Below are 24,758 nucleotides of genomic sequence, written 5' to 3'. Positions count from 1 at the left end.
AAGACCAAATTCTGAGTAGCATGGCTTTACAGAATTGAATATCTCATTTCTTCATTAAATAAAATACCAGAAGAGAGTCTATATATTAAAAATAATTTAAAAGACCTATGAACACCAACAATATATGGATCTAACTTTGATCTTGATTCAAACAGTAAAAGAAAAATCATTTATGAAAGAGTAGAAAATCTGAACTTGATTTTTATGTAAGAAATATCTTTAATCATTTTATTGGTCAAGAATCCTTATCTTTTAGAAATACATAACGAAACATTTATGGGTAAAATGACGTGAAATTTACAATAATATGAGAAGTGAAACTAGGTAATTAGGTAATGTATAAGAAACTAGGTAACTAGGTAATGTATAAATTACTGCATTCTTTTTAAAATGCTTGATATTTTCTACAATCATATAATAAAACATTAAAATAAAAATTTTAAGTTTTAAAACCTGACTCATACATTTTTTTAAAAAAGAACTCAAAAGGAGCCATTTTGGAGAGGCAAACTTCCACCACATTCTGTGCAAGAAAGGGTAAAAAAATCTAAAAGCTTTTATAGAGGTGTTGAACACAACCTTTTCTTGCTCTGGTGTCTAGATAAAGAAACGATACAAACTATGATGAAATGATAAAAGTTGTGATCCAATTATATCCCTTAACTAACTAGTAAGCAGAAACTACTATGCAAATAACAGTCCATGTGTGTAGTGTGAATAAAGGGAGGGAGATATTTCCAAGCTTTTCTGGAAAAGTATAGAATACTTCTAAGATTATATGCAAAGAATATATGCTTATTGGCGGGGGTGGGGGGTGGGGGGAAGGGAATATAAATTAAAAAAAATCTTTCGTATTTGGAGCCCTAAAACTTCCCAGTCTTAAATACGGACAGCAGCAGAGAGGACACTGGTTACTACATATAGTGAAAACATCAACATCTGTTACTAGGATGAAACAAACACATAAATCCCCTCTACTATACTTTCACATCTTAACAGCTCCTTTTAATTTAGAATCTCAATGTCCCGATAACTAATTTGAAGGAAATAAATGTTTCACATTTAAACTCTTATGATTAGGGTATTCCCAGGTGATCTAGTGGTTAGGACTATGCTTTCACTGCCATGCCCTGGGTTCAGTCCCTGGTTGGGTAACTGAGATCCTGAAAGCCACAGTTCAGTTAAGTTCAATTGCTCAGTTGTGTCCGACTCTTTGCAACCCCATGGACTCCAGCACACCAGGATTCCCTGTCCATTACTATCTCCCAGAGTTCACTCAAACTCATGTTCATCGAGTCGGTGATGCCATCCAACCATCTCATCCTCTGTCATCCCCTTCTCCTACCTTCAATCTCTGCCAGCATCGGGGTCTTTTCAAATGAGTCAGTTCTTTGCATTAGGTGGCCAAAGTATTGGAGTTTCAGCTTCCAATGAATATTCAGGACTATTTTCATTAGGATTGACTGATTTGATCTCTTTGCAGTCCAAGGGACTCTCAAGAGTCTTCTCCAGCACCACAGTTCAAAAGCATCAATTCTTCAGTGCTCAGCTTTCTTTACAGTCTAACTCTCACATCCATACATGACTACTGGAAAAACTATAGCTTTGACTAGATGGACCTTTGCTGGCAAAGGCACAGCCAAAAATAGAAGTTCCAGACCAGGGAGTGAATGAATGCAAGCCTTGGCAGTAAAAGTGCCTGCCAGTACCTTATACTCCAATCTTTTAACAGTTCTTCTCTCTCTTGTCACCTCATTCATCTATATGGTTTTAATAATTATAATAGACTCTTGGCATTCACAAGCCATCCCTCTCCACACACCATTCCTTAGTTTGTGACATGCGGTACAATAAGCCATTTTGCTCAGGCTATGGTTAAGTGTGAACTGAGTGTGCACTTAGTGTGATGAGCAACAACAGAAAAATGCTGTCGTGTGTTCTTCACTTCTCTCTTGCTGACTGTGAGGTAATGTGCGCTATTATGGGAGTAACAGATCTAAACAAATAGTTGTTTCTTGTTTCCTTCCATTCACCCTCTTTGTTAACTGGTGCATTCTAATAAAAAGAGGGGCTTCCCTGGTGGCTCATTGGGAAAGAAACTGCTTGCCAATGCAGGAGACACAGGTTTGATCCCCGGGTTGGGAGAAGGAAATGGGTACCCATTCCAATATGCTTGCCTGAAAAATTTCACGGATGGAGGGCCCTGGCAGGCTACAGTTAACAGGGTCACAAAAGAGGCAGATACGACTTAGCAACTCAAACAACAGCAATATTAAGAGATGGAAGGATCAGATATTAAAAATTCAAAATCAGTAGGCTTATGTCTGATGCACGGTTTCATCTACAACGTCACAGTACAGGACTGTATCCAGCACCTAACAATTTCAGTGAGTTCCTTTTTTGCACCTTTACAACTCCCTACAAACATATTCAATAATAATTCAAATGATTTACAAAGCAATTCCTGTGGTCTACAGGAAGTAAAAGCTGTTCTGTCTTCACAGTTTCAAGGTACTATTAAATGACTTGCTAGGAATCACCCTAAATGGGTCCTGGCAAAAACAGCTGTTACCAGAAGCAGAAAAAGTATCTTTCTAATCCATTTAAAAAGTCAAGCAAAGTTTTACTCAAACCTACCTGGGCTAAGCATGCCATAATTAAATTTTATCCAGAAAAACTGAAAATTTTAAGAAATCTTTGACCTGTACAAGGATAGCTGAAGCAAAGTCAAACACTGTCATGCCTTGATTCCTAGTAATGGTAGAAGAATCCCCAAGCACCCCAAGTCACAGTGGTTGTAGAGAAGTCTGTCTGCAACCAGAGGCAAGCAAGTCTTTAATAAATCAGCCACAAACACAACATGATTATTTTAAATATACAGTAGGAACATTTATTTTAACACTTCTAAAAGATATTTCTCCATGCCTGATGATTTGATATAAAAATCAAACCCATCATACTTTCCCCATCAGTCTCTCTACATCAAGGGCAATCAGAAATTTGTACAACATGAATATTTGCTTCTGAAACAAAAATTACAAATTAAGTGATAACAAAAATACACAAATCAACTGGACCCTAAACAAATTTCTAATGAATTCTTCCCCCCACCCCCTCAATCACCTAGAGCTTCTTTCTTCAGCCTCATTCTGCTCCTTTTCCTTTCTTTGCTTGGCCATGAACTTCTGTTAAAAGCAATTTAATAATATATTTATTAGATGTTGCTTTGCTGTGTTACAATTATACCTAACACATTTCATTGTATTTACAAGTTAATAAGCTTGATCCTACAAAATAAAGATTAAAGAAACAGTGCCTTAGATTAACATTCCTTCTTTTCATCAATCATCTGGTATTTATGATATACTATGCATTATATTGATGCTTGGGGACTCAGTGGTCAACAAGATAGGTAAGACCCTTCACCTCATGGAGCTCACATTCTAGTGGGAAAAGAGAAATAATAAACAATTAAGATAATTTCGGGGGTAGCAGTAAGTATTATAAGGGAAAGAAAGACAGTATGGTAAGTGAGACTGATTCTTTTTTAGGTGGGAGGTGTTCTCTATTTTAGCTAGGTCTTTTTTCTGTCAAAGGCCTTTCAGGGACGCTGTTGTTTGAGCTAGGATTTAAAAGATGATGAAGAACCAGTTAGACAAGAGGGGTCACGAAAGGGTAAAAGAATAGCAATATAAAAGTGCAAAGGGGACTTTAATATAGGAAAAATAAAACAGAGACAAAAAAAGCTGGAACACAGTGAGCAATAATAGGAGGTCAGAGAAGCAGAAAAGAATCAGATCATATAGGGCCTTAAAGACCCACAATAAGAAGTTTGGGTATTATTCTAAGGGTAATATGAAGCCAGTGGAAGATTTCGAGTGGAAAAGTGACATGTTAACTTAAGAGCACAGGTAGCACAGCACAAGTTTAAGGGCACAAGCCTAGAGTAAAACAAAAGTAGGTTCAAATCCTAAATCTGCCCCTAACTAGCTATGTGATCTTGGGGATTAGATCCTTGGGTTTACATACTTGTTAAGTTGACTGGGGGACTGAATACGCTTCCAGCAAATAAATAACAGCTCAAATAATGTTAGGTGAGTGTCTGTGGCACAAATTAAATATAGAGGATACATAGAGCAACTCTCAAACATTCAGGAGGAAATGAGGACCACTGTTTCAACTATGGCTAATGATGATTCTCTGTGGTTGTAATCTAAATGCTTCCCAAAGATATATACGACTTTAAAAGGGGGTAGTGGTAGTAAGGAAATGGCTTAAATAAAGTTAAGTGGATTCTTTGGCTAGACAAGTCCAAAACATTAATATATTATGTGTCCATGACTCTGCAAGAGGGCATCAGATTATATAGTTTCCCACATTTTAATTGAGTGTCACATGGGACTAGTAATACACAAAATCTATTCTGGCAAATGTTACAAGAAAATAAGGAATAAAAACTAGAAGTTAGTGGCAAGATACAGTGAAGGACACAAATAAACTGGCACAAACCTTAAAAAGTTGTTTTAAAGGGGAAAGAATGTACATTTTGTAAGGACACTTCAGTACTCTGGATGTAGTACCACCACCTGAAGATTCTATGAAGAGTAAAGAATAAAAAACTTACCTCTGTATTTTGCTTATGACGTGTACTCTTGCAGTGATTTGTCATTGCTTTTTCATCTGAGTAGAAGAGGGAACAAATTGGACAGAAGAATCCAGCCTTTGGTACAAGAAAGTCTAAATCTTGAAAATTCAGAAAGAGAGAAGGGGAAGAGGAAAGGAAAAAAAAAAAAATCAATGATATTTTTTCCATAGCTGTGTTAATAAATTTATCTAAACATGACAAACATACTAAGCACAGCATATACTTATATATATACACACAAACATAGCGATCAAGAGCAATTAAATCTCTAATCATGAAACTGAGGTCTTTATTTTTAAATGAATTCTACAATATTCCAGAGCTTCCAGGATGCCAGGGCACTGGGAAAGAACCTGGCAGTCTTTGAAATAAATCTCTTAAGCATCCACTGTGTGTTTTGTTTTGTTTTTTTAAAAAAAGAAACGGTATAACGGTACAAAGAGGCAAAATGACAGGCAACCGTATGCTTGAGGAATATATTAGGTAAACAAAGAAGGTGCCCCCCATCTCATCTGAGCTGGCCATGAACAAAGTTTGCCAGCTAAGCTTTTCCAGCATGTCCTAATACTCAACTGTAATTTCTGTCTGGGAAAGTATAACTCAATTTTTATCAGAGCAACAAAGAGAGTACATATCCCAAACTTCAAGAGTGCAATAAAACTATCTTTGCCAGGTAAAAACACAGAAATGCTAGTGTGCAAAACTTGTTAATTTCCTCTAATCATCTATGCAAGTTTGCCACATTTCTTACCTAAACAACAGAATACTTATTATGATACCGAATTTTTATTTCATGTGGATAAGGAAAAATGTCATTTTTACTTTACCTTCAGGGACATCAGGTGCCACTGATTTCCCTGAAGAGTCCTCAGTCTTCTTGCGTTTCTGTTCTGGTTCTGAATCCTCTAATCCAGATTCTTCACCAACCAAAGTCATTAAATTTTTCAAAGAAAAAAAGTTACTCAAAATAGATTTACAGATCTGTCTTTTAATTTTTACAAAGCTATGTTGGTTTCTGGTATACAATAACGTTAATCAGTCATAACATCCCCTCCTTCCTGAGCCTCCCCCCTCCCCTCCCCCTATTCCAACCCTCTAGGTCATCACATAGCGCCAGAATGGGTCCCTGTGTTACACAGCAATTTCTTACCAACTCTCCACTTCAAACACAATAGTGTATATATGTTGATACTACTTTCTCCATTCATCCCACTCACTCCCTCAACTGTGTGTACAAAGTCCATTCTTTACACCTGCATCTCCATCCCTTCACTGCAAATGGGTCCATTTCTAGATTTTGCGAGGCTAACGTCAGATAATCTCTGCCTACAAAGATTAATTTATGGATCATCTCTCTAAGTAAACCTTTCTCACCCAACTATTTTTCCAAGAGTCTTTATATAAGGAATAAGCGGGTAAATCGGTTCAACCTTATTAAATGGACTTAAGGATATGGGACTGAAGTTTAACAGTATATTTATACATGATTCCAGAAAAAATTCAAAGGTTAATGGGAGAAGTTCAAGTTCTACATTACAGATAACAGTTAGCATGTGTATGCAAAAGTGCTGGATTGGGAGAAGAGTGCAGAGTAAAGGGAAAAGCACACGAGCAGAGAATAATTCTGACGGCCTCTATAGAAGGCATTCCAACCAAGAAAAACAGAGTCTACACTGATGGACTAAGACCCTTGTTAGACTGAATCACAAGTAAAATTACAAACATTCAAATCCAGCAAAGTGCATTAACATCTAAGAAAGCACTCAATGTTATCAGCAGACTACATAATATGATCTTGGGGGAGGACAAAACCAAAAACTGGTTCCAGGCAATTCTAGTTACCCTTAGTAGGTGAAACACCTAACTGTAATATAGCACTTGACAAATCTTTTATATATATATCCCATTTGACTTTTAACACATGTGAGATAGGAAGGTCAAATCATTATTATGCATATTTCTTCACAATGGAGAAAGCAAAACCAAGAGGTAAGAAACTGATTTTGTTCAAGGTTGCATAGCCAGGAAGTGATGGGAGATTTGTGATTTCAAGTTCAGTGCTCTCCCCGTGTAACTGGGCCACTGTTTACCACATCTGACGGGATGGCTAGAAACTATTTAATTCATTATACTCTTCTTTTATTCCTTTAACAGTCATCAAGTCCCAAAGAGCTGATTTTGAAAAGACTGTCTCCCTTTTCTTGACTTGATGGTTAAAACAGCCTCCAGTCTTTTGCTGTAAGAAATTATTCCCTTACCAGAGTAACAAGCTTTCTCAAACACACTTGCTCCTACCATTCCAAAGGCACCTTTATCTAATAATAAAAACAACAATACCATGTATTATTAATATATAGAGTTAGATAATAATTAAAAGATTAAAACAAATATTTTAAATTTAAAATTGTTTTAAGAAATGACTTTCTTAAGCTATATTCTTCATCAAACATATTGCCCAATAATGAAAATAAATGGTTACAGAAGCAGTAAAGAAGTGATCCTTTATTTTTCTGTGGACATGAGGCAGTACTAAGCAAGCTAATAGCTGAAGCTGCCACATCACAAGAGAAATCCTGAGGGGGGAAAGCTCTGATGAAGTCATGCTAGAAGCATTTTTCAGTTAGTAAAACCACTGATGGGCTTCCGGGGTGGCTCAGTGGTAAAGAACCTGCCTGCAGTGCAGGAGACACAGTTTAACCCCTGGGTTGGGAAGAAGGAAATGGCAACTCACTCCAGTAACCTGGCCTGAGAAATCCTGTGGACAGAGGCGCCTGGCAGACTACAGTCTGAGGGGTCACAAGAGTTGGACACAACTGAACAACTAAACAACAACAAAACCACTGTCTATGGCTTGGTATCAAGGAGAGGTTAACGGAGAAGAATAGACAAAGGAGGAGTACCCACTTAGCTGAGAGAGAGCATCAAGAAAGAGCACATGATCAACAGTAACAAATGATACACAGAAATCAAGTAAGACTAAAAAGAAAAAAATTTTATCCAGCTTGACAAAAAGCAGAAGGGTTTCAAGTTTTTATTACACCTGGTTAGGAAATGGGAAAGGAAGGAGGCCTAAATAAATTGTGGAACAGCACTAAGGACCCAGTTGAGAGCTAGGTCAATGAGCTTGGATTGCATCACAGTTGGTCATTTTTCCTTAGAGAACATGGGATACAAAAGCAAGAGGGCAATGAGGATGCTGCAAAGAGAATGGTACAAGGAATTTAGCATTTTGCTATGAATATAACAGACATTGGAGAAGCGCATGGCAACCCACTCCAGTGTTCTTGCCTGGAGAATCCATGGACAGAGAAGCCTGGCAGGCTTCTCTGGGGTCCATGGGGTCACAGAGTCAGACAGGACTGAAGTGCCTAACACACATAACATAAATAGTAACAACTACTTGTTAAGTAACTGGAGTATTCTAGATACGGTTTCTTATTTGTTTCAACATAAATTATGTTAATGTTATTAAGACATCTTATTTAATTCACTGGCTGGCTACCTGCCAGCATCCACAAAGAGAGGAACCTGGACCACAAGAGTTAGCTAGTAAACAATCCCTACTTGATGCTGCAGCATGGTCAGAATACCTTTCATGATCATTTCCATGAAAATTAGTAACAAATTACAATAGGATCACCTATTATTCTATTGTCTCACTCCAATAATCTCTATAATGGCAATAATAAAAACCTTTCAGTTCAGTTCAGTTCAGTCGCTCAGTCGTGTCCGACTCTTTGTGACCCCATGAATCACAATACGCCAGGCCTCCCTGTCCATCACCAACTCCCAGAGTTCACTCAGACTCACATCCATCGAGTCAGTGATGCCATCTAGCCATCTCATCCTCTGTCGTCCCCTTCTCCTCCTGCCCCCAATCCCTCCCAGCATCAGAGTCTTTTCCAATGAGTCAACTCTTTGCATTAGGTGGCCAAAGTACTGGAGCTTCAGCTTTAGCATCATTCCTTCCAAAGAAATCTTTACCCAGATCTAATTATTAATAGGCTGCCTCCCCTCACTCCCATCCCTTGCCCTGTTCAATTTTTTTTGACACTTTTCTTAGTAGATCTCTGGAACTTTAACCACCACCACCTCATGTGGTGTTACTCTCTCTCCCACTTCAATTAATCTTACTTTACCTTCACTAATTTGGAAGGCCTCTTCATCTTTCACTGGTTCCACTATAACAACTTTTTCTGATGGTGGCATTTTTCCAATTCTAACTCTCTTGGTTGGCACTGTAGCTTTAAAGAGAAAGTCTAATTTATTACAACAGTAACAGTGTTTAAGTTAGTTTTAATTCTGAATAACAACTTTAATACTTCTTTACAAAAAATACAGTATTATACAAATTTGGAAAGGAAACCTATTTCTAATTAAAAAAAAAAATAGGAGAATCCTATTTTAAAACATTCAGCATTAGTCTAAGCATTCTCCTTTTATTTTCCCATTTATCTTGACCAAAACTATACTTCTCTACCTGCTTTTCTTAAAGAATCTACACACATTTTTTTCTATTTTGTTCCACAAGTCTGTGAGATCTTTCTAGTATTTTTTACTCTCAGTATGGCTAAATCACTCAAGATTTCTGTATTGGAAATTATCTTGCTCTCCCTAAAGTACTAAAAGTGAACTGCCCTATCATTGTATACCATCAAAATATTACTTAAAAGTGAAATGGGACCTTCACAAACTTTCCTAAATTCTATGTCGAAGCAAAAACTAGGAGGCAGTCTGATATAAATAGCCTTCTACTTATCAAAAGCTGTATTATTCTCAGTAATACAAATATAACATTGTCATTCCAACTCTCATCTGGGTACCCTAGTTTGCCTTGTTTTTGTTATTTTTTTCTTGATACAGTACCTTAGGCCTCAGATCTGAACTAAGACAACTTTGTGAATCCTGAACATATTTCTTTGGAAAATATCACTTGGCCACAACTATCTGTTGGCTACAATGACATTATCAGTAACACTATAAAATATATTTTAAAAAATTTAAATGTAGTCCTCTCATAAAACAAAAATTACCACTTCTATGTATCTACCTGCTGAGCGTCTTTCAATCATGGTTTTCGGATTTTCTTCCATAACATTCTCATTTACTGGGCCCACTTGAGACAAAGCTTCAAGTTTTGTCTTCTTTTTGTCCACAGTTCTCTTTTTTCTATCACCTCTCTTATCAGTGGGATGGTCATTTTTCCTCTGTGTTAACTCAATTTTTAAATCATTGTCTCCATCTTCTTCCTCTCCAACTTCATCAACAGTAACAAAATTAAGCTCTTCTTTAAGGTTGTTAAAATCTGCCAGAGAGTCTTCATCCTCTTCAGTTACTTCATCTAAAGTCACTAAATGCAGATCACTGCTGTCATCCTGTATTTCGTCTACAGTAACTAAGGTAGAAGGGTCTTCAGGCATCTGAGAAGAAATGAATCCAATAGAATCCCTTCCAGTATTTCCCTCATCTCCTTTAGTATTTAAAGCAGCAAAACTGATATCTGTTGACTCATTTAAAGGTAGCTCTTCTACTTCCCCAATTTCATCCACAGTTACCAAGCGTTCTTGTTTAAGAAGATCTTGCTCTTCAGCCACAGACAGCACAGTAACATCTTTAGTTTCACTGTGAGAAATGCAGTCGTCTTGATCAATTAACTCATCTAATGTAAGAAGTGAGTTTGAATTTTTAACCATGTCTTCCACATTTATGTCATCTTCATCAATTACTTCATCCACAGTGACTAGAGCCTGTGCTAGCTGTGCAGCTGCGTCTTCCTCGTCCCCAATCTCATCCAATGTTACAAAAGACAACTCTCCCTCAACCACACGAGGAGCAGACATCTTTCCCTTCTTCTTCTTCAAGGTCAGTTCAGAGGCAGGGGTATTTTTGAGAGCTTCTTTCCTTTTTCCCTTCAGTGGATTCTGCTTGACTTGAAAAGGATTTACTTCTTCTATAACCTCATCCACAGTAACAAATTCATCCAAATTAAATGGAAATAAAGGTTCCTGTTTGGAACAACAACAACAAAAAAATCAGAACTGTGAACAACTACTGATAACTGGCTAGGTCCCAAATAGTTTCAATAAATGTGCATGATGTATCTATCATTTGTGAAAATTTCAAGAGACGGTATGAGAATTTCAGCAGAGATGTTTCCTAAAGCTGAAATTATTTTTCAAAGCCCCAAAAAGCCAAAGAGTAAACAATGCCAAAGGTAAATCCTAACAATATCAATCCAATTTCAGTAAGATTACAATTATTTCCTAAATGATGTATGAGTTTTAAAATATGACACACAAAAATACTGCATTTAAAGCACTTATCAAACAATACAATGTAAAAGCTTACAGCTTCCATATGTTAAATGATATCTACTGAGAGTTTTGAAGAATTCACAGACTACTAAAAGCACTTCAAATGAAACTACAAAGTTAACAGTTAACTAGATTGTTCCAGTGATGAATTACACATATAATACATATTTTAAGATATGCAATATTAAGATACAGGCATACTTTGCTTTACTGTACTTTGCAGATACATTTTTTACAAATTGAAGATTTGTGAAAACCCTGTGATAAGCAAGTCTACTGGCTCCACTTTTTCAACAGCATCTGCTAACTGCATGTCTCTGTCACATCTCACTAATTCTAACATTATTCAAACTTTTTCATCGTTAGTATATTTGTTATGATGATCCCTAGTTAGTGATCTTTGATGCTTCTATTTACAAAAGTTACTAAGTTACTGAAGGCTCAGATGATTAGCATTTTTGGCAATAAGGAATTTTAAAATTAAGGTATGTACACTTCCTGAAGACACAATGCAACTGCACATTTAACAGAGTACAGTATAGCACAAACATAACTTACATGCACTGGGAAACCAAAAAATTTATGTGACTCACTTTTCTTGTGATATTCACTTTACTATGGCAGTCTGGAACCAAACTTGTAATATCTCTAAGGTACGCCTATGTAAGGTTTATGTTTTGAGGAAGTTACATGGAAAACTTATTACTAAGACTTAATGACAAATATAACTACAATAAAAAAAAATTAAAAAGAAACAGTTATCTGTGATTTGAAAAATGGTGCTAATACTAAAGAAAATAAATTCCTGGCAGGCCTCCTACACATTTAGTATGCTATCAATGGTCAATTACTAGCAAACATAATAATGGCATTAGAATACATACCCCACTAATTTGGGGGCAGGAGGGGGAATCTGTACACAACTATACGATCAATTTATTAAGCCATGAAACCAACCATAATCCTTACTTCTGGGTTTTTAAGCTAGTAACATTTCTCCTTGCTCTAATAAAATAGGCTCAAATTTATCCCCTACCAGAAGAAAAAAGTAAAATAACTGAAAAAATAATCTATGAGTAACAGAAACCTAAAATACCAAACAGCCAAATAAAAATTATAGTATGTTTATTTGGCAGTAGATGTCAATAACCAGAAAGTAAATCTTAGAACCCATCTAGTTAGGGTAAATTGAACCATACCAAAAGGACCACAAACTGGAGAGGACTCCAGTCAAAAGTCAATCTCCTTTACACACAAGACTTTATTTTGTATTACAACCTATTCTTATTGAGAAGAGACTGGAGGTGTCTCCCTTTCTAATTCCCTTTCCATCCCTGTATAACTTTTTGCCCCACACTAAGAACACAAACTATTTAGCTTAGCTCAAGGTCAGAAAACAAACTGGTAGTAAGGTCAAAAATAAAATATCCCATTCCTGTCCCTTGCTCTATATCAAGCTAATTATTATAGGAGAGACACAAGTTACAAGGTAGACGAACTCTTAGGGAATGAAGGAACAGATGGGTCCATATTAGTGGACTGTTTCTTACCTCTTTGGATTTTGAACTTCTACCAGTGGTGTTTTTAGGATTCTTAGTGTTTTGCGTGGTCAAAGTCTGAAATATTAAATAAGAAACACAGAAAAACAGAATTTACAACTAGATTATTAATGTCCTTTAAAACAAACAAAAAACAGTGCAGAAAGCAAATATTACCCAAACACATTCAATGACACAAATATTTAATAGGTATTCCAAGTGAAGTCAACAATCATCTCCATAAACTGTAGTTAAACTTAGTTTTACTCATCTTTTCTTCTCAATAGCTACAATGTCTTATCAGTAAGTTGATAAATGAAGTTTTAATTTAAAAGAGAAAACGGTTTCCCATTTCAGAAGCAGGATGTTAAATCACTGCAGGAGATTCACTGCAGAATTTTGTTTTAAATGCAAAGTTTTATTACTGACCATATTTTATACAAATAATGCTTCCACATGTTAATAACTTACAAATTTGAGCTTATTATTCCAAGCGTCTACTGGCTTAAATCAATGGAGTCATTTAAGAAAGGGAAAAGAGAGCTTGGGTGCAAAAGGAGTGAGGAGATGAAAGTATAAAGCGGAATTACATCTCCAACTCCTTAGCTACAATAGAGAGACTAATCACTTCAAAGATACTTGGCTCTTCCTGCCCTCCTCACCTTATTGTTGCTGTCATCCCGTTTCATGGTGGAAGGTTTGGCCTCTGTTTCCTGAGGCTGTTTTGTAACATCCCTGTAATCCAGTTTAGAATCTTTGCTTTGCAGGGCCGAGATCCTTCCACTGCTTCCTCTGGTAACACCACTCTGAATGGGTTTTAATTTACTGCTGTTTTCAGCCAAGCCTGACCTGGCACTTGTAGGTTTAAGCAGACCTGATTCCTTGGCTGAAAGCCTCTTTTCAGCATTTATTTGATCTCTGAGTACAGATTTTAGAAGACTTTTCTGGTTTTCAGATTTTGCAGCTGTAGCTTTTGCCTTTGTAGAAGAGACCACATCAGTCTTGAGGCCTGACTTACTGCTAGATGCATTCGATGCACCCAGCATACTAATTTTACTAGTTTTATCAGGCTTATCGGCCTGAACCACTGTTTTATTTGGACATGCCTTGGTCACTGAGTTTTCTGCAGGTTTTTCTTTCACTGCAGCTACAACCTTATCCAGCTTCTCTGTAACCAGCCCATCATTCTTCTCAGCCTTCTCTCTTCCTATTTTCAGATCCATTCTGGCTTCCTTAGTATTTAATTCATTCTCCTCCTTCTCATCCATGTTAGTTTTTTCAGAAATTCCCTTTATGCTCACTGCCTGCTCATCCCCAGTGGAAATTCCAGGTACTAAGGCCACAACACAAGTAGATGGTACTATTTCTGAAACAGTTTCTTGTTTGTCTACTTCAGCTACAGCTTCTATCACAGACTGTGTAATTCCAGAAAAGAAATCTGCTTCAGATGTAGAGTCTTCTAGAATTCCTTTGATGTTCTTTTCTTCTATAAATGTATTATCAGATGTTGATAACTCTGTTTCCGGGTTAATAATATCTGTTTCTTCCTTCTCAAAGTCACTGGTATACACCTGCTGATTTAAAACAGAGTCCCCTACATTTTCAGTGAATAAGTCAATACTGGCTGACGTGGATGGTACAAGAGGAATTTCCACTTTGACCTCCTCTCCTTGAGTTTCAACTTCAAATGTTTCAAGAGCAAAATCAGAGACACATAGTGTTTTTTCTGGTTCTTCCTCAAAAGGCTCTTTCTGCTGTATAAAAGTTCCTGTTTGAACGTTGGGAATAGATTCTTCTTCAACCTCACTAGGTTTAATAGAGGGACTATCAGCTGCTGTTTGCACCTCACTTTCATCAACTGGACTGTTTTTCAAGTCAGGGCTAAAAGTATTTAAAAACAAAAGAATACAAACAAAAACACAAACAAAAATCAAACTATGATGAGAATTCAACCATTATAAATAACCCTGCCTATGGTAACTGTTAAGACTTCCTAATGCAATAGCGATAAGCACTGGGAAATCCAGTCAATCAACATTAAAATGGTTAAGAAGTTTTGATGTAAATATATAGATAATATAAAATTTTAAAAAGAGCCTCCACTGCAGTAATAATTTCTTTTTAGCTCAATGAAATAATGGCAATATTATAACCACTGGTATGAACCTTTTACCCATGTAAGTTATAACCATTTTTTCCCCTTCTGTGTCACCCCCCCATCCCCCGATATTAAAAGGCTAAATGTGAGTTCAAGACATTGCAAATTATTATTAGATCCTAGCTTCCCAACAGTAAAATATGTTCATGGTTCATAAAACTAACGACTCATGCTTTAAAATTTACAATTCTCTAAGTGAGCCTTACCAAACAGGAACATAAACAGAAAGTGCAAGTTCACACTCTTAACATGTCACCTCTTTCTTTAGGATGTGAAACAGATTTGTCTTTACTTTCCCAAGAACTGTATTTATTAGTAATACTTACAAGAAAACTTTCTTGGGAAATATCTTTTAAATACTCTTGTCAGAAATTTAAAGTTAGTGGCAAAGCTGATAAGATCATCTTTATATAAACATGTAGTCTTATTATAAAGTATGTAGGTGCCATTGCTATATCACAAGAAGAAAGACATTAAATCTTTCCAGTTATAGAGAATAATTAAAGATATACTACTCTTCAGTTACTGCAAGATGATGTATTATCTGTGTAATACAGATAATATTGCAAAATATACTGTGAGATATTATTAATAATATTTCAAAAGTTTGGAAAAACTTCTATACATTAGGGTCTAATCATATGAGCCAATAAACAATTTCTCTCTTCCTCAAAGATGGTAAACTTAAAATTCCAAAGGAGAAAACTTTCCTAAGAGATGAGAGAAACACCTCTTGAATAGGAAAGCTGTTAAGGCAAAGAGTTCCAAGAAATATTTAAACTAAAAAGTCAGTAACCATAGACTTTAATCAAATAATATTCTATTCACATGTATAAGCTATCCTTTGTATACTGAAAAGATTTAAAGACTTTTATTTGAAATAATTCATATCCCTTATACTAAAATATAAAATGGCTGATTTTTGATGTCCCAAATTCTAACACAAGTCAAGAAAAAACTTGTTGGCAAGCACAAATATGACAAAGATAAGAAAAAGCTGTGATATTCAATTAAAGCAGTCATGTAATTATTACTTCTCAAAAAGTGAGTTTTCATTTTTAAATTATAAATTTATAACTTCATTTATAAGTTTCATTTTTAAGAGACTGATTTCCAATAATGATTTAATTCAAATTCCTGCCTCATTACAGAACTGCACATTAACCCTAAAGGCTTTACAAGTTAGGGCTATATGAAACTACCAATTTATTGGGCTTCAGAAAGAGAAAAATGGTGATTTTGATTCCTGGCTCTAGGATATAGCAAGTCCTTCCTGTCCACCATATTTCAATTTTGTCAATAAATTTAAAAAGCTATTATCTTTTTAACATAATGAATAATTATGCACGTCCACACTTCTGACAGACAGCATAAGCCTACTTGGGAAAATAGCTTAATTCTGTATTTGTTCTTGTGTGTCAGTCTTTTAAAATTATACTGCTTTCTTCACAGGATTCAAATAGTATCTAGTTTTCTGGCTAATATGGAAAAAGCTTCAGTGTTCACCAAGTTAGCTTGAAGAGTCAGTCTGAGAAGTCAAATAAGCGAAATTATTCACACCAGAGTCAAAAAATCAGTCTCTTAAAAGATCAAAGAAAACAAAACCATATTCTGGAAACTAGACCAAAAACGGACTTCAGGAAGGCAGGATTCAGTACAGAAGTATCTAATTTCCCATCGCCGTCCTATCCCCACCCCACCATAACACCAGGGTTTCAAAACCTTCAGAGAAGGTATACAATAAAAGCTGGCCATGAGATCAAAGATTAACCCCATACACACACTTTCCATGTTTGCACAATAAAGGACAGAAACTGTAAGGACCTAACAGAAGCAGAAGAGATTAAGATGTGGCAAGAATACACAGAAGAACTGTACAAAAAAGGTCTTAATGATCCAGATAACAATAATGGTATGGTCACTCATCTAGATGTTCTGGGGTGTGAAAGTCAAGTGGGTCTTAGGAAGCATCACTACGAACAAAGCTAGGGGAGGTGATGGAATTTCAGCGCATCTATTTCAAATCCTAAAACATGGTACTGATAAAGTGCTACACTCAATATGCCAGCACATTTGGAAAACTCAGCAGTGGCCACAGGACTGGAAAGGTCAATTTTCATTCCAATCCCAAAGAAAGGCAATGCCAAAGAATGTTCAAACTACCGCACAATTGCACTCATCTCACACGATAGGAAAGTAATGCCCCAAATTCTCCAAGCGAGTTTTCAACAATACATGAACCAAGGACTTCTGAATGTTCAAGATGGATTTAGAAAAGGCAGAGGAACCAGAGATCAAATTGCCAACATCCGTTAGATCATCAAAAAAGCAAGAGAGAGTTCCAGAAAAACATCTACTTCATTCACCTTACCTGCCTTGTGAGAAACCTGTATGCAGGTCAAGAAGTAACAGAACCAGAAACAGAAGAGACTGGTTCAAAACTGGGAAAGGAGTAAGTCAAGGCGATATATTATTACTCTGTCTCTTTAACTTATATGCAGAGTATGTCATATGAAATGCTGGGCTGGATGAGTCACAAGCTTGAACCAAGACTGCCAGGAGAAGTATCAACCACCTCAGATATGCAGATAATACCACTCTAATGACACAAAGTGAAGAGAAACTAAGAGCTTCTTGGTAAGGGTGAAAGAGTGAAAAAGATGCCTTGAAACTGAACATTCAAAAAATGAAGACCATGGCATTGGGTTCCATTACTTCATGGCAAATAGATGGGGGAAAATGTGTAAACAGTGATAGATTTAATTTTCCCGGGCTCCAAAATCACTGTGGATAGTGATTGCATCCATGTAATTAAATGGATTGCTTGCTCCTTGGAAGAAAAGCTTTGATAAACCTAGACAGCATATTAAAAAGTGGAGACATAAGTTTGCTGACAAAGGTACAAAGCGATGGTTTTTCCAGTAGCCATGTATGGTGTGAGAGTTTGACCATAAAGAAGGCTGAGTGCAGCAGAACTGATGCTTGCAAACTGTGGTGCTGGAGAAGACTTTTGAGAGTCCCTTGGACAGCAAGGAGATCAAATCAGTCAATCCTAAAGGCAATCAATCCTGAATATTCATTGGAAGGACTGATGCTGAAATCTCCAATACTTTAGCCACCTAATGGGAGGAGCTGACTTATTTGAAAAGACCCTGATGCTGGGAAAGACTGACAGCAGGAGAAGGGGTCGATAGTGGATGAGATGGTTGGACAGCATCACTGATTCAATGGACATGAGTTTGAGCCAACTCCAGGAGGAATAGTAGAGGACAGGGAAGTCTGGCGTGCTACAGTCCACTGGGTCGCAAAGTCAGACATGACTTAGCGACTAAACAACATACTTCCGAGAAACTTTAGAATGAGACATAACACTGAAGATTAGTTACAGCCACTGAGTTTTTCCCAACATTATTAATGAACTTGGAAACACTTCATTTTGCGCCCTTATTTGCAGTCTTAATCACATGATAAATAATGCTGACATGGGGGGCAGTTAGAACAGGTAAAATGCAGAACTTTATTAAATTATTAATATATCCATTTGAGATTTCTTTTAAAAAGCAAACACTTTACATTAATTATAAACGAGGATCACATTAATGAATTAGTATCCATTTAAGTGCTTTAACAAAAAAAATGTAACAAGCATCAGTATTTTCTCAGAATCACTCCAATAAAGAAATGTGAATTAAAAAAAGAGAAAAAAGAAACGTGAAGTATTCAGCAATATCCCATGTCTCTTTTCTCTAATGTCATACATATCAGAAAAAATTATTGCAAGATGGAAACTTAAAAATTAGTGCTAGAACTTTAAAAATTCTTTTTATAAGCTCAGACAACTATCTGTAAATTAAGACACACCTGATTTTACAAGTCAAAACAATGAAAGAGAAAATGACAAAAACACACACAATAACTATTCTTTCACACATGAAAGAAACTGTCAAGTGAAATATATAAAGTGGATTTTTGGAAGAGCCTACTTACTTACCAGCCAGTTACTGTGCCCAAACTGCAGGTCTATTTATACTACCACATGTGGCACTATGTGGTTATTCAGCCCTTTGTAGGCTTTTATAGCAAACACTGCTATTGGTTTCTACTTCTTAGGCATGTAAATATAACTGGCACAATGATGTGCAACTTTAAAAAGTCTGCGTGAACCTATATAGCAAATCTATTGCTTATAAATATACTTATAATCAGCTTTACCATTTCAAAGTCTCATTTAATAAAAATTCAGACAAAAACTTGTAAGATATTCTGTTTTTCAGGCATCTTATAATTAGGCAGTGTATCAAGTAAGATAAACTTCCCATATTTAAACATTTAAACTCCTCTTTCAAATTGATAAGCTCTTACTACAACTGACTAAGAAATAAGGGTAAACTCCTTACTATAAAAGGGAAAGAATTCTCAATGAGTGATTCTCAATGATGAGGAGTAAAACGGGGGGTTATTCAGCGGTAGGACAAAGGTGGTAATGAGTATGATATTTATCAGGATGAGAAAGTCACTAATCGCAGGATATACCATACATGGTCCAAAAAAGTGGTTGAGTTACTAGTTTGTATAGACTCTGAAGAACAAACTTTCAACCTCTGAAAATATAAAGCAGTGTACTTATTATTTTGTTTTATACCAAAATACACACTAAAGGTATCTTTTTCATTTTAAAAACTCAATGAGCTTTCAAAGGGTTCTATAAAAAAACTGAAAATTTACTACTGTGCCTAACTATTTTGGAATAGAAAAGTCTAACAAATAATGATAACACAGTTGAATTGTTCAAGTCTTAGTAAAACATTTTATGAAGAAGTCAAATTTATACATTTAATACAAACTGTGTGTATACATTCTCTTTTCTTAAAAACAAAAAATTCAGTAAATATCTCAAAGAGAGCAAAAACAACAGTAACAAAAAGCCCCAAAGTCAAACATAGGCCCCTAGAACCCTCAAACAAAACAAAACACACCCTGACAACACTCATATACACACAAAATTATCATGAAAGATAAACTTTTTATAAGTAAACAATTACCATAAAATATAGAAATTCAGTAATTCAACTTATAAAAAGTGTTAGCAAACGTAAAGAAACATACCTTTCCTTTCCTAGTTCTGAGTCTTTCTCAGCTTTCACCTGTAATATAATTCCGTATTTTATTAGCGTCTATTCTACTGGATTTCAAATATTTAATTCATCACTGCAGTGCTTTCAGTTCTTAAAAATCTAAGCTAAAAAAGACAAAACCATACCTTAAAAATATATCAAAACAGGTAGTTCTCAGTGTCCATATAATTATGTTCTAGAACTTCCCCCCCATTTTTAAAGAGCTCTAAATAAGGTTATACAGAATAAATGATATACAGAAATTAATGAGAAAAATAAGTTTCCATAATGCTGATAGTAAATAGGAAAAATTTTAACTTTAAAAGCCTGGCAATGCCACTTCTGCTAAGAATAAAAACCTAAAATACCAACATCTTTTGTGTGTGAAATTATAATTTTAAAAGACTTCTATTAATAAGGGAGACTAGTTGACTTAAAAAGCTTTCTATACAAAACATATAGAAATGCTGGACAAATTTTAACAACAATCCTTTTAAACATATTATCTGAACCACCAAGAAAGCAATGTCCTGGAGCCCAAAATGAAAGAAGCAGGAATTAAAATTCAGTGCTTATGTACCAAGCATTGATCCAGGCACTTAATACATCACTGAACAAAACAGCAAAAATATCCACATTTCAGAACTTTACATACTAGCTGGAGGCTTTTTCTGTGGGAATCATGTGTGCTGAATTGAGAATGATCTCTCTTTAGATCTTGTCAGATTAAAAGCAGAGTACTATATTATATAAAAATGGAATACTATTTCTAGAGAGGTTCCTGGTGTGAGAGTTGACATCCCAGAGTAAAGGCCTTCTTTACTAGGATACCTGGTAAGGTACTGCATCTACATTGTAATGATATATAAAGAAAACTAGAGATGGCAGTATAAACCCTATCCACAGTGCTTACGAACAGTTTTCTCTTGTTATTGAAAACTTCTTAGAAAACAAAACCAACCTATATGATAGTGAAGGAAATCTATACCAGATACCTGTATTAGCTAACTTGCTTCTTTATTCATAAATTAGTAAGAGAAACAAATGCACAAGAGAGAACAAGTTAAGCATACAAAACTGACTGAAGATATTTCAGAGAACTCCTTTAAAAACAGCTCTAAAAAATACTCTCTTAAGAACTGTTCTGAAAATTTTAAAAATTCAATAGGATATAGCATCCAAAGTATCAATACACGTGCTACTTTCAAAAAGACAGAACATTAAACTTTGAAGAGAATATTCAAAGACATAAGAGAAAAATTTTCCTCAGGTGAAGGAACATACTAATTTTTAGATCTGCAGAACGTAGGAAATAAAATCCAAACCAAGTTAAAACCTTGTTCACTGTACTTAATCATACTGATCCTCCCAAATCACCAAACTGTCCTTAAGGCCTTGGTGCTTATTTTCTCCAAAAACCTCTTCTCCTTGCTATGTTAGTAGAGTTTGCTCTCTTCTTTCTTTTAGGTTTCTCAAATAATTCTTTCTCAGAGGGGCCTGACCAGTCTAAAATACACATATCCCCCTGGCATACCCGGTCATTCAGCACTCTGTATCCTTTTATCTTGATTTGTCTCCACAGTACTTTACAGCACTTTTTAACCACCTGACACACACACAATATATTACAGTTAGCCTATTTTATAATAGATAAGGTGTATATGTGTGTGTGTGAATTATCAACAGTCTGTCTACTCCACTAAAAAAACAAACAATAAAAGAACAGCATGGGCAAAGAATTCTTCACCTAAACACATTACCAATGAAATAAGTAAGAGAAAAATAAAGTCATTTCCAAATATGTAGGGATTCAAAAGGTCTACTGGCCACACATACTTTCTGGGAAAATTAGTTGATAATGTGTTCTAGCAAACAGAAAGTAATCCAAGAGAATAGGAGATACAGAGTCCAAGAAATAACAGAAGTAACTCAGAAGACCAATAAAAAGAAAAGCAGAGGTATACAGGTGCTTTACAAAGCAAATGACCAAAAATTCAGAACAGAATGTGAGAAAAAACAGCTCTGAGAGCAGATTCAACAAATAGTAACTAAGTTCTATGACCTGAGTAACAACGACGACAGTGTTTTTACTGTGGTGCAAGCCAAGAAACTGTAAAATTTTATTTCTTATATAAGAAGAGAGTTTATAAGTAATTTAAAATAAAACAACAAACTTCTATCAGGAGGAAGTAAAAATGGACTCAGTGTAGACTCTGCATTCTGGAGATAACCATGCTATGGATACTGAATTGCTCTGACCATATACACTACATTTCCTAAGATTACCTCAATTTATTCTCATTTAGACAAATTCACACTGTTCCATAAACTATAAAAACTGGAATAGTGATCACAAAATAAAATTTTAAAACAAACTATCTAAACTCATAACCAGTTTGACTACTGCCCAAGAATAATTTTCAAAATTACTTTCAGATTATATCCTCTAACTTTGGGAGAATAACCTTTATGTCTCCTTCATTTTCTAAAAGCACAAACAAAAACTGATACAAAATAATCTTACCTCTGATGAGTCCATCTTTGGAGATAATGTGCAGGTCAACACATGGTCACCTATGTTCTGTGGGTTTTGTTTCAGAAAGCTGTACATTGACTGAGCAGATTCAGGGCTATCTAACTGAAGAATTGCCTTTAGAGAAGACAAAAAAATATTAAGTTTCTTAAAACATTAAAAGTAAAATTACCATAAGATCTAGCAATTTCATTTTTTAATATATACCTAAAAGAACTGAAAGCCAGAATTGGAACAAGTATTTGTACATGCATGTTCATACAGTATTATTCACACATTCAAAAGGCAAAAGCACAAGTGTCAACCAACAGATGAGTAGAAATAAAATGTGGTTCATGCATATAATGGGATATTTTATCAGCCTCAGCCTCAAAAAGGAAGGAAATTCTGACACAGGCTACAAAGCATGCTGAAGACATTATGCTAAGTGAAATAAACCAGACACTAAAGGACAAATATTGTACAATTCCACTTATATGAGGTACCTAAAATATCAATAATCAAATTCAGAGAGACAGAAATATGAATGGTGGAGTGGTGGTTGCCAGGAGCTAGGAAAAAGAGGGATGGGGAGTTCCTGTTTGATGGACAGGAAGTCTCAGTTTATAAGGAGCCCTGGAGATGGAGAGTGGTGATGGCTGAACAATAATGTAAATATGGTTAACACTACTCAACTTTGACAAACATAATTAAAGAAATTTCTTAAACATGTCAAAAGAATTAGTATCTACTAGTTGGTAGATCGGGCTTCCCTGGTGGCTCAGATGGTAAAGCATCTGCCTGCAGTGCGGGAGACCTGGGTTCGATCCCTGGGTTGGGAAGATCCCCTAGAAAAGGAAATGGCAACCCACTCCACTTGCCTGGAAAATTCCATGGACTGAGGAGCCTGATAGGCTACAGTCCATGGAGTCACAAAGAGTCGGACACAACTGAGCAACTTCACTTCACTTCACTTCTACTTGGTAGATCGGGTGTATTTTATGGAGCAAATACTGTCAAGTTTGCTATAAAACCCTTTCGAACTTACTAGGTAATATACGGTTGTGTCCATGTCTGCTCAGTCATGTCCGACTCTTTGCTACCCCATGGGCTGTAACCTGCCAGGCTCCTTTGTCCGTAGGATTTGGAATGAGTTGTCATTTCCTCCTCCAGGGCTCTTCCCAACTCAGGAATTGAACCCATGTCTCCTGCATCTCCTACATTAGCAAGCGGATTCTTTGCCACTAAGCCACCTGGGAAGCCCCAATACATAGTTAATGAAGCCCTAATTTTCATGGGCACATGGCTGAATTAAGAAAAGACAAAGGGTACAGCAAATGTAAAAAGGATTTATTCTTTTGGCTTTAGCCAAATTATGAAAATAAGGAATGATTATTTCTACTTCTTTACATATAACTTAACAGAGTTATCTCTGTGTGTTTTAACACTGGAAAGGACTTTAGAAAATACCTGGTTGACATTCTTTCCTTTTACAAACAAGAACTAAAAGTGTAAACAACTTAGCTAAGGTCACAAAGGTACTTAAGGCTAGATGAACTCAAGTCTAAACTTCCCCATAAGATAATGGTCTTTGCACACATTATCTTTCTACCTTGTGCAAGTTTCTATTTCCCCTTAAAACTAGGAGTTCTTCCTTCTTATTACAGCCCAGGAGAAAATAAGATGGTATATTATAATTCTGTTCTGAGGCTGAATAATGTTTACAGTTCAGAAGTTGAATTAAAAGTTGCACAGCATACTGAATATAGAGTTCAGCTACATATTCTACATCATGAGAAACACTGGGCTGGAGGAAGCACAAGCTGGAATCAAGATTTCCAGGAGAAATATCAATAACCACTGATATGCAGATGACATCACCCTTATGGCAGAAAGTGAAGAGAAACTAAAGAGCCTCTTGATGAAAGTGAAATAGGAGAGTGGAAAAGTTGGCTTAAAGCTCAACATTCAGAAAACAAAAATCATGGCATCTGGTCCCATCACTTCATGGCAAATAGATAGGGAAACAGTGGCTGACTTTATTTTGGGGGGCTCCAAAATCACTGCAGATGGTGATGGCAGCCATGAAATTAAAAGACACTTACTCCTTGGAAGAAAAGTTATGACCAACCTAGATACCATATTCAAAAGCAGAGACATTACTTTGCCAACAAAGGTCTATGTAGTCAAGGCTATGGTTTTTCCAGTGATCATGTACGGATGTGTAAGTTGGACTATAAAGAAAGCTGAGCGCTGGAGAATTGATGCTTCTGAACTGTGGTGCTGGAGAAGACTCTTGAGAGTCCCTTGGTCTGCAAAGAGATCCAACCAGTCCATCCTAAAGGAGATCAGTCCTGGGTGTTTATAGGAAGGACTGATGTTGAAACTCCAATACTTTGGCCACCTGATGCGAAGAGCTGACTCATTTGAAAAGACCCTGATGCTGGGAAAGATTGAGGGCAGGAGAAGGGGACAAC

General features: G+C 36.0%; 1 protein-coding gene across 9 annotated transcripts in view; it reads right to left on the bottom strand.

Annotated features, from left to right (window-relative positions):
• Nucleotides 1-2,864: 2,864 nt before the first annotated feature.
• ZNF638 (zinc finger protein 638) overlaps nt 2,865-24,758 on the bottom strand; it is a 135,188-nt gene continuing 113,294 nt past the window's right edge. For 6 of the 9 annotated variants that reach the window (XM_069583641.1, XM_069583643.1, XM_069583647.1 and 3 more), the window contains 9 exons: nt 22,294-22,419; nt 19,762-19,799; nt 13,160-14,378; nt 12,510-12,575; nt 9,696-10,650; nt 8,785-8,889; nt 5,473-5,562; nt 4,625-4,743; nt 2,865-3,185 (listed from right to left, as the gene is read on the bottom strand). In XM_069583641.1, coding sequence (XP_069439742.1) covers nt 3,120-3,185; nt 4,625-4,743; nt 5,473-5,562; nt 8,785-8,889; nt 9,696-10,650; nt 12,510-12,575; nt 13,160-14,378; nt 19,762-19,799; nt 22,294-22,419 — 2,784 coding nt within the window. In that variant the 3' untranslated portion in view covers nt 2,865-3,119. Of the gene's footprint in view, nt 3,186-4,624; nt 4,744-5,472; nt 5,563-5,613; nt 6,961-8,784; nt 8,890-9,695; nt 10,651-12,509; nt 12,576-13,159; nt 14,379-19,761; nt 19,800-22,293; nt 22,420-24,758 lie in introns of those variants that run through there. The other 3 variants (XM_069583642.1, XM_069583644.1, XM_069583645.1) reach the window with 2 other exon arrangements.

Source organism: Ovis canadensis, chromosome 3 (assembly GCF_042477335.2).
Source record: "Ovis canadensis isolate MfBH-ARS-UI-01 breed Bighorn chromosome 3, ARS-UI_OviCan_v2, whole genome shotgun sequence".
NCBI lineage: Eukaryota > Metazoa > Chordata > Mammalia > Artiodactyla > Bovidae > Ovis > Ovis canadensis.
The sequence above is the reverse complement of the archived record's forward strand: the minus strand, read 5'-3'. Positions and strand labels throughout refer to the sequence as shown.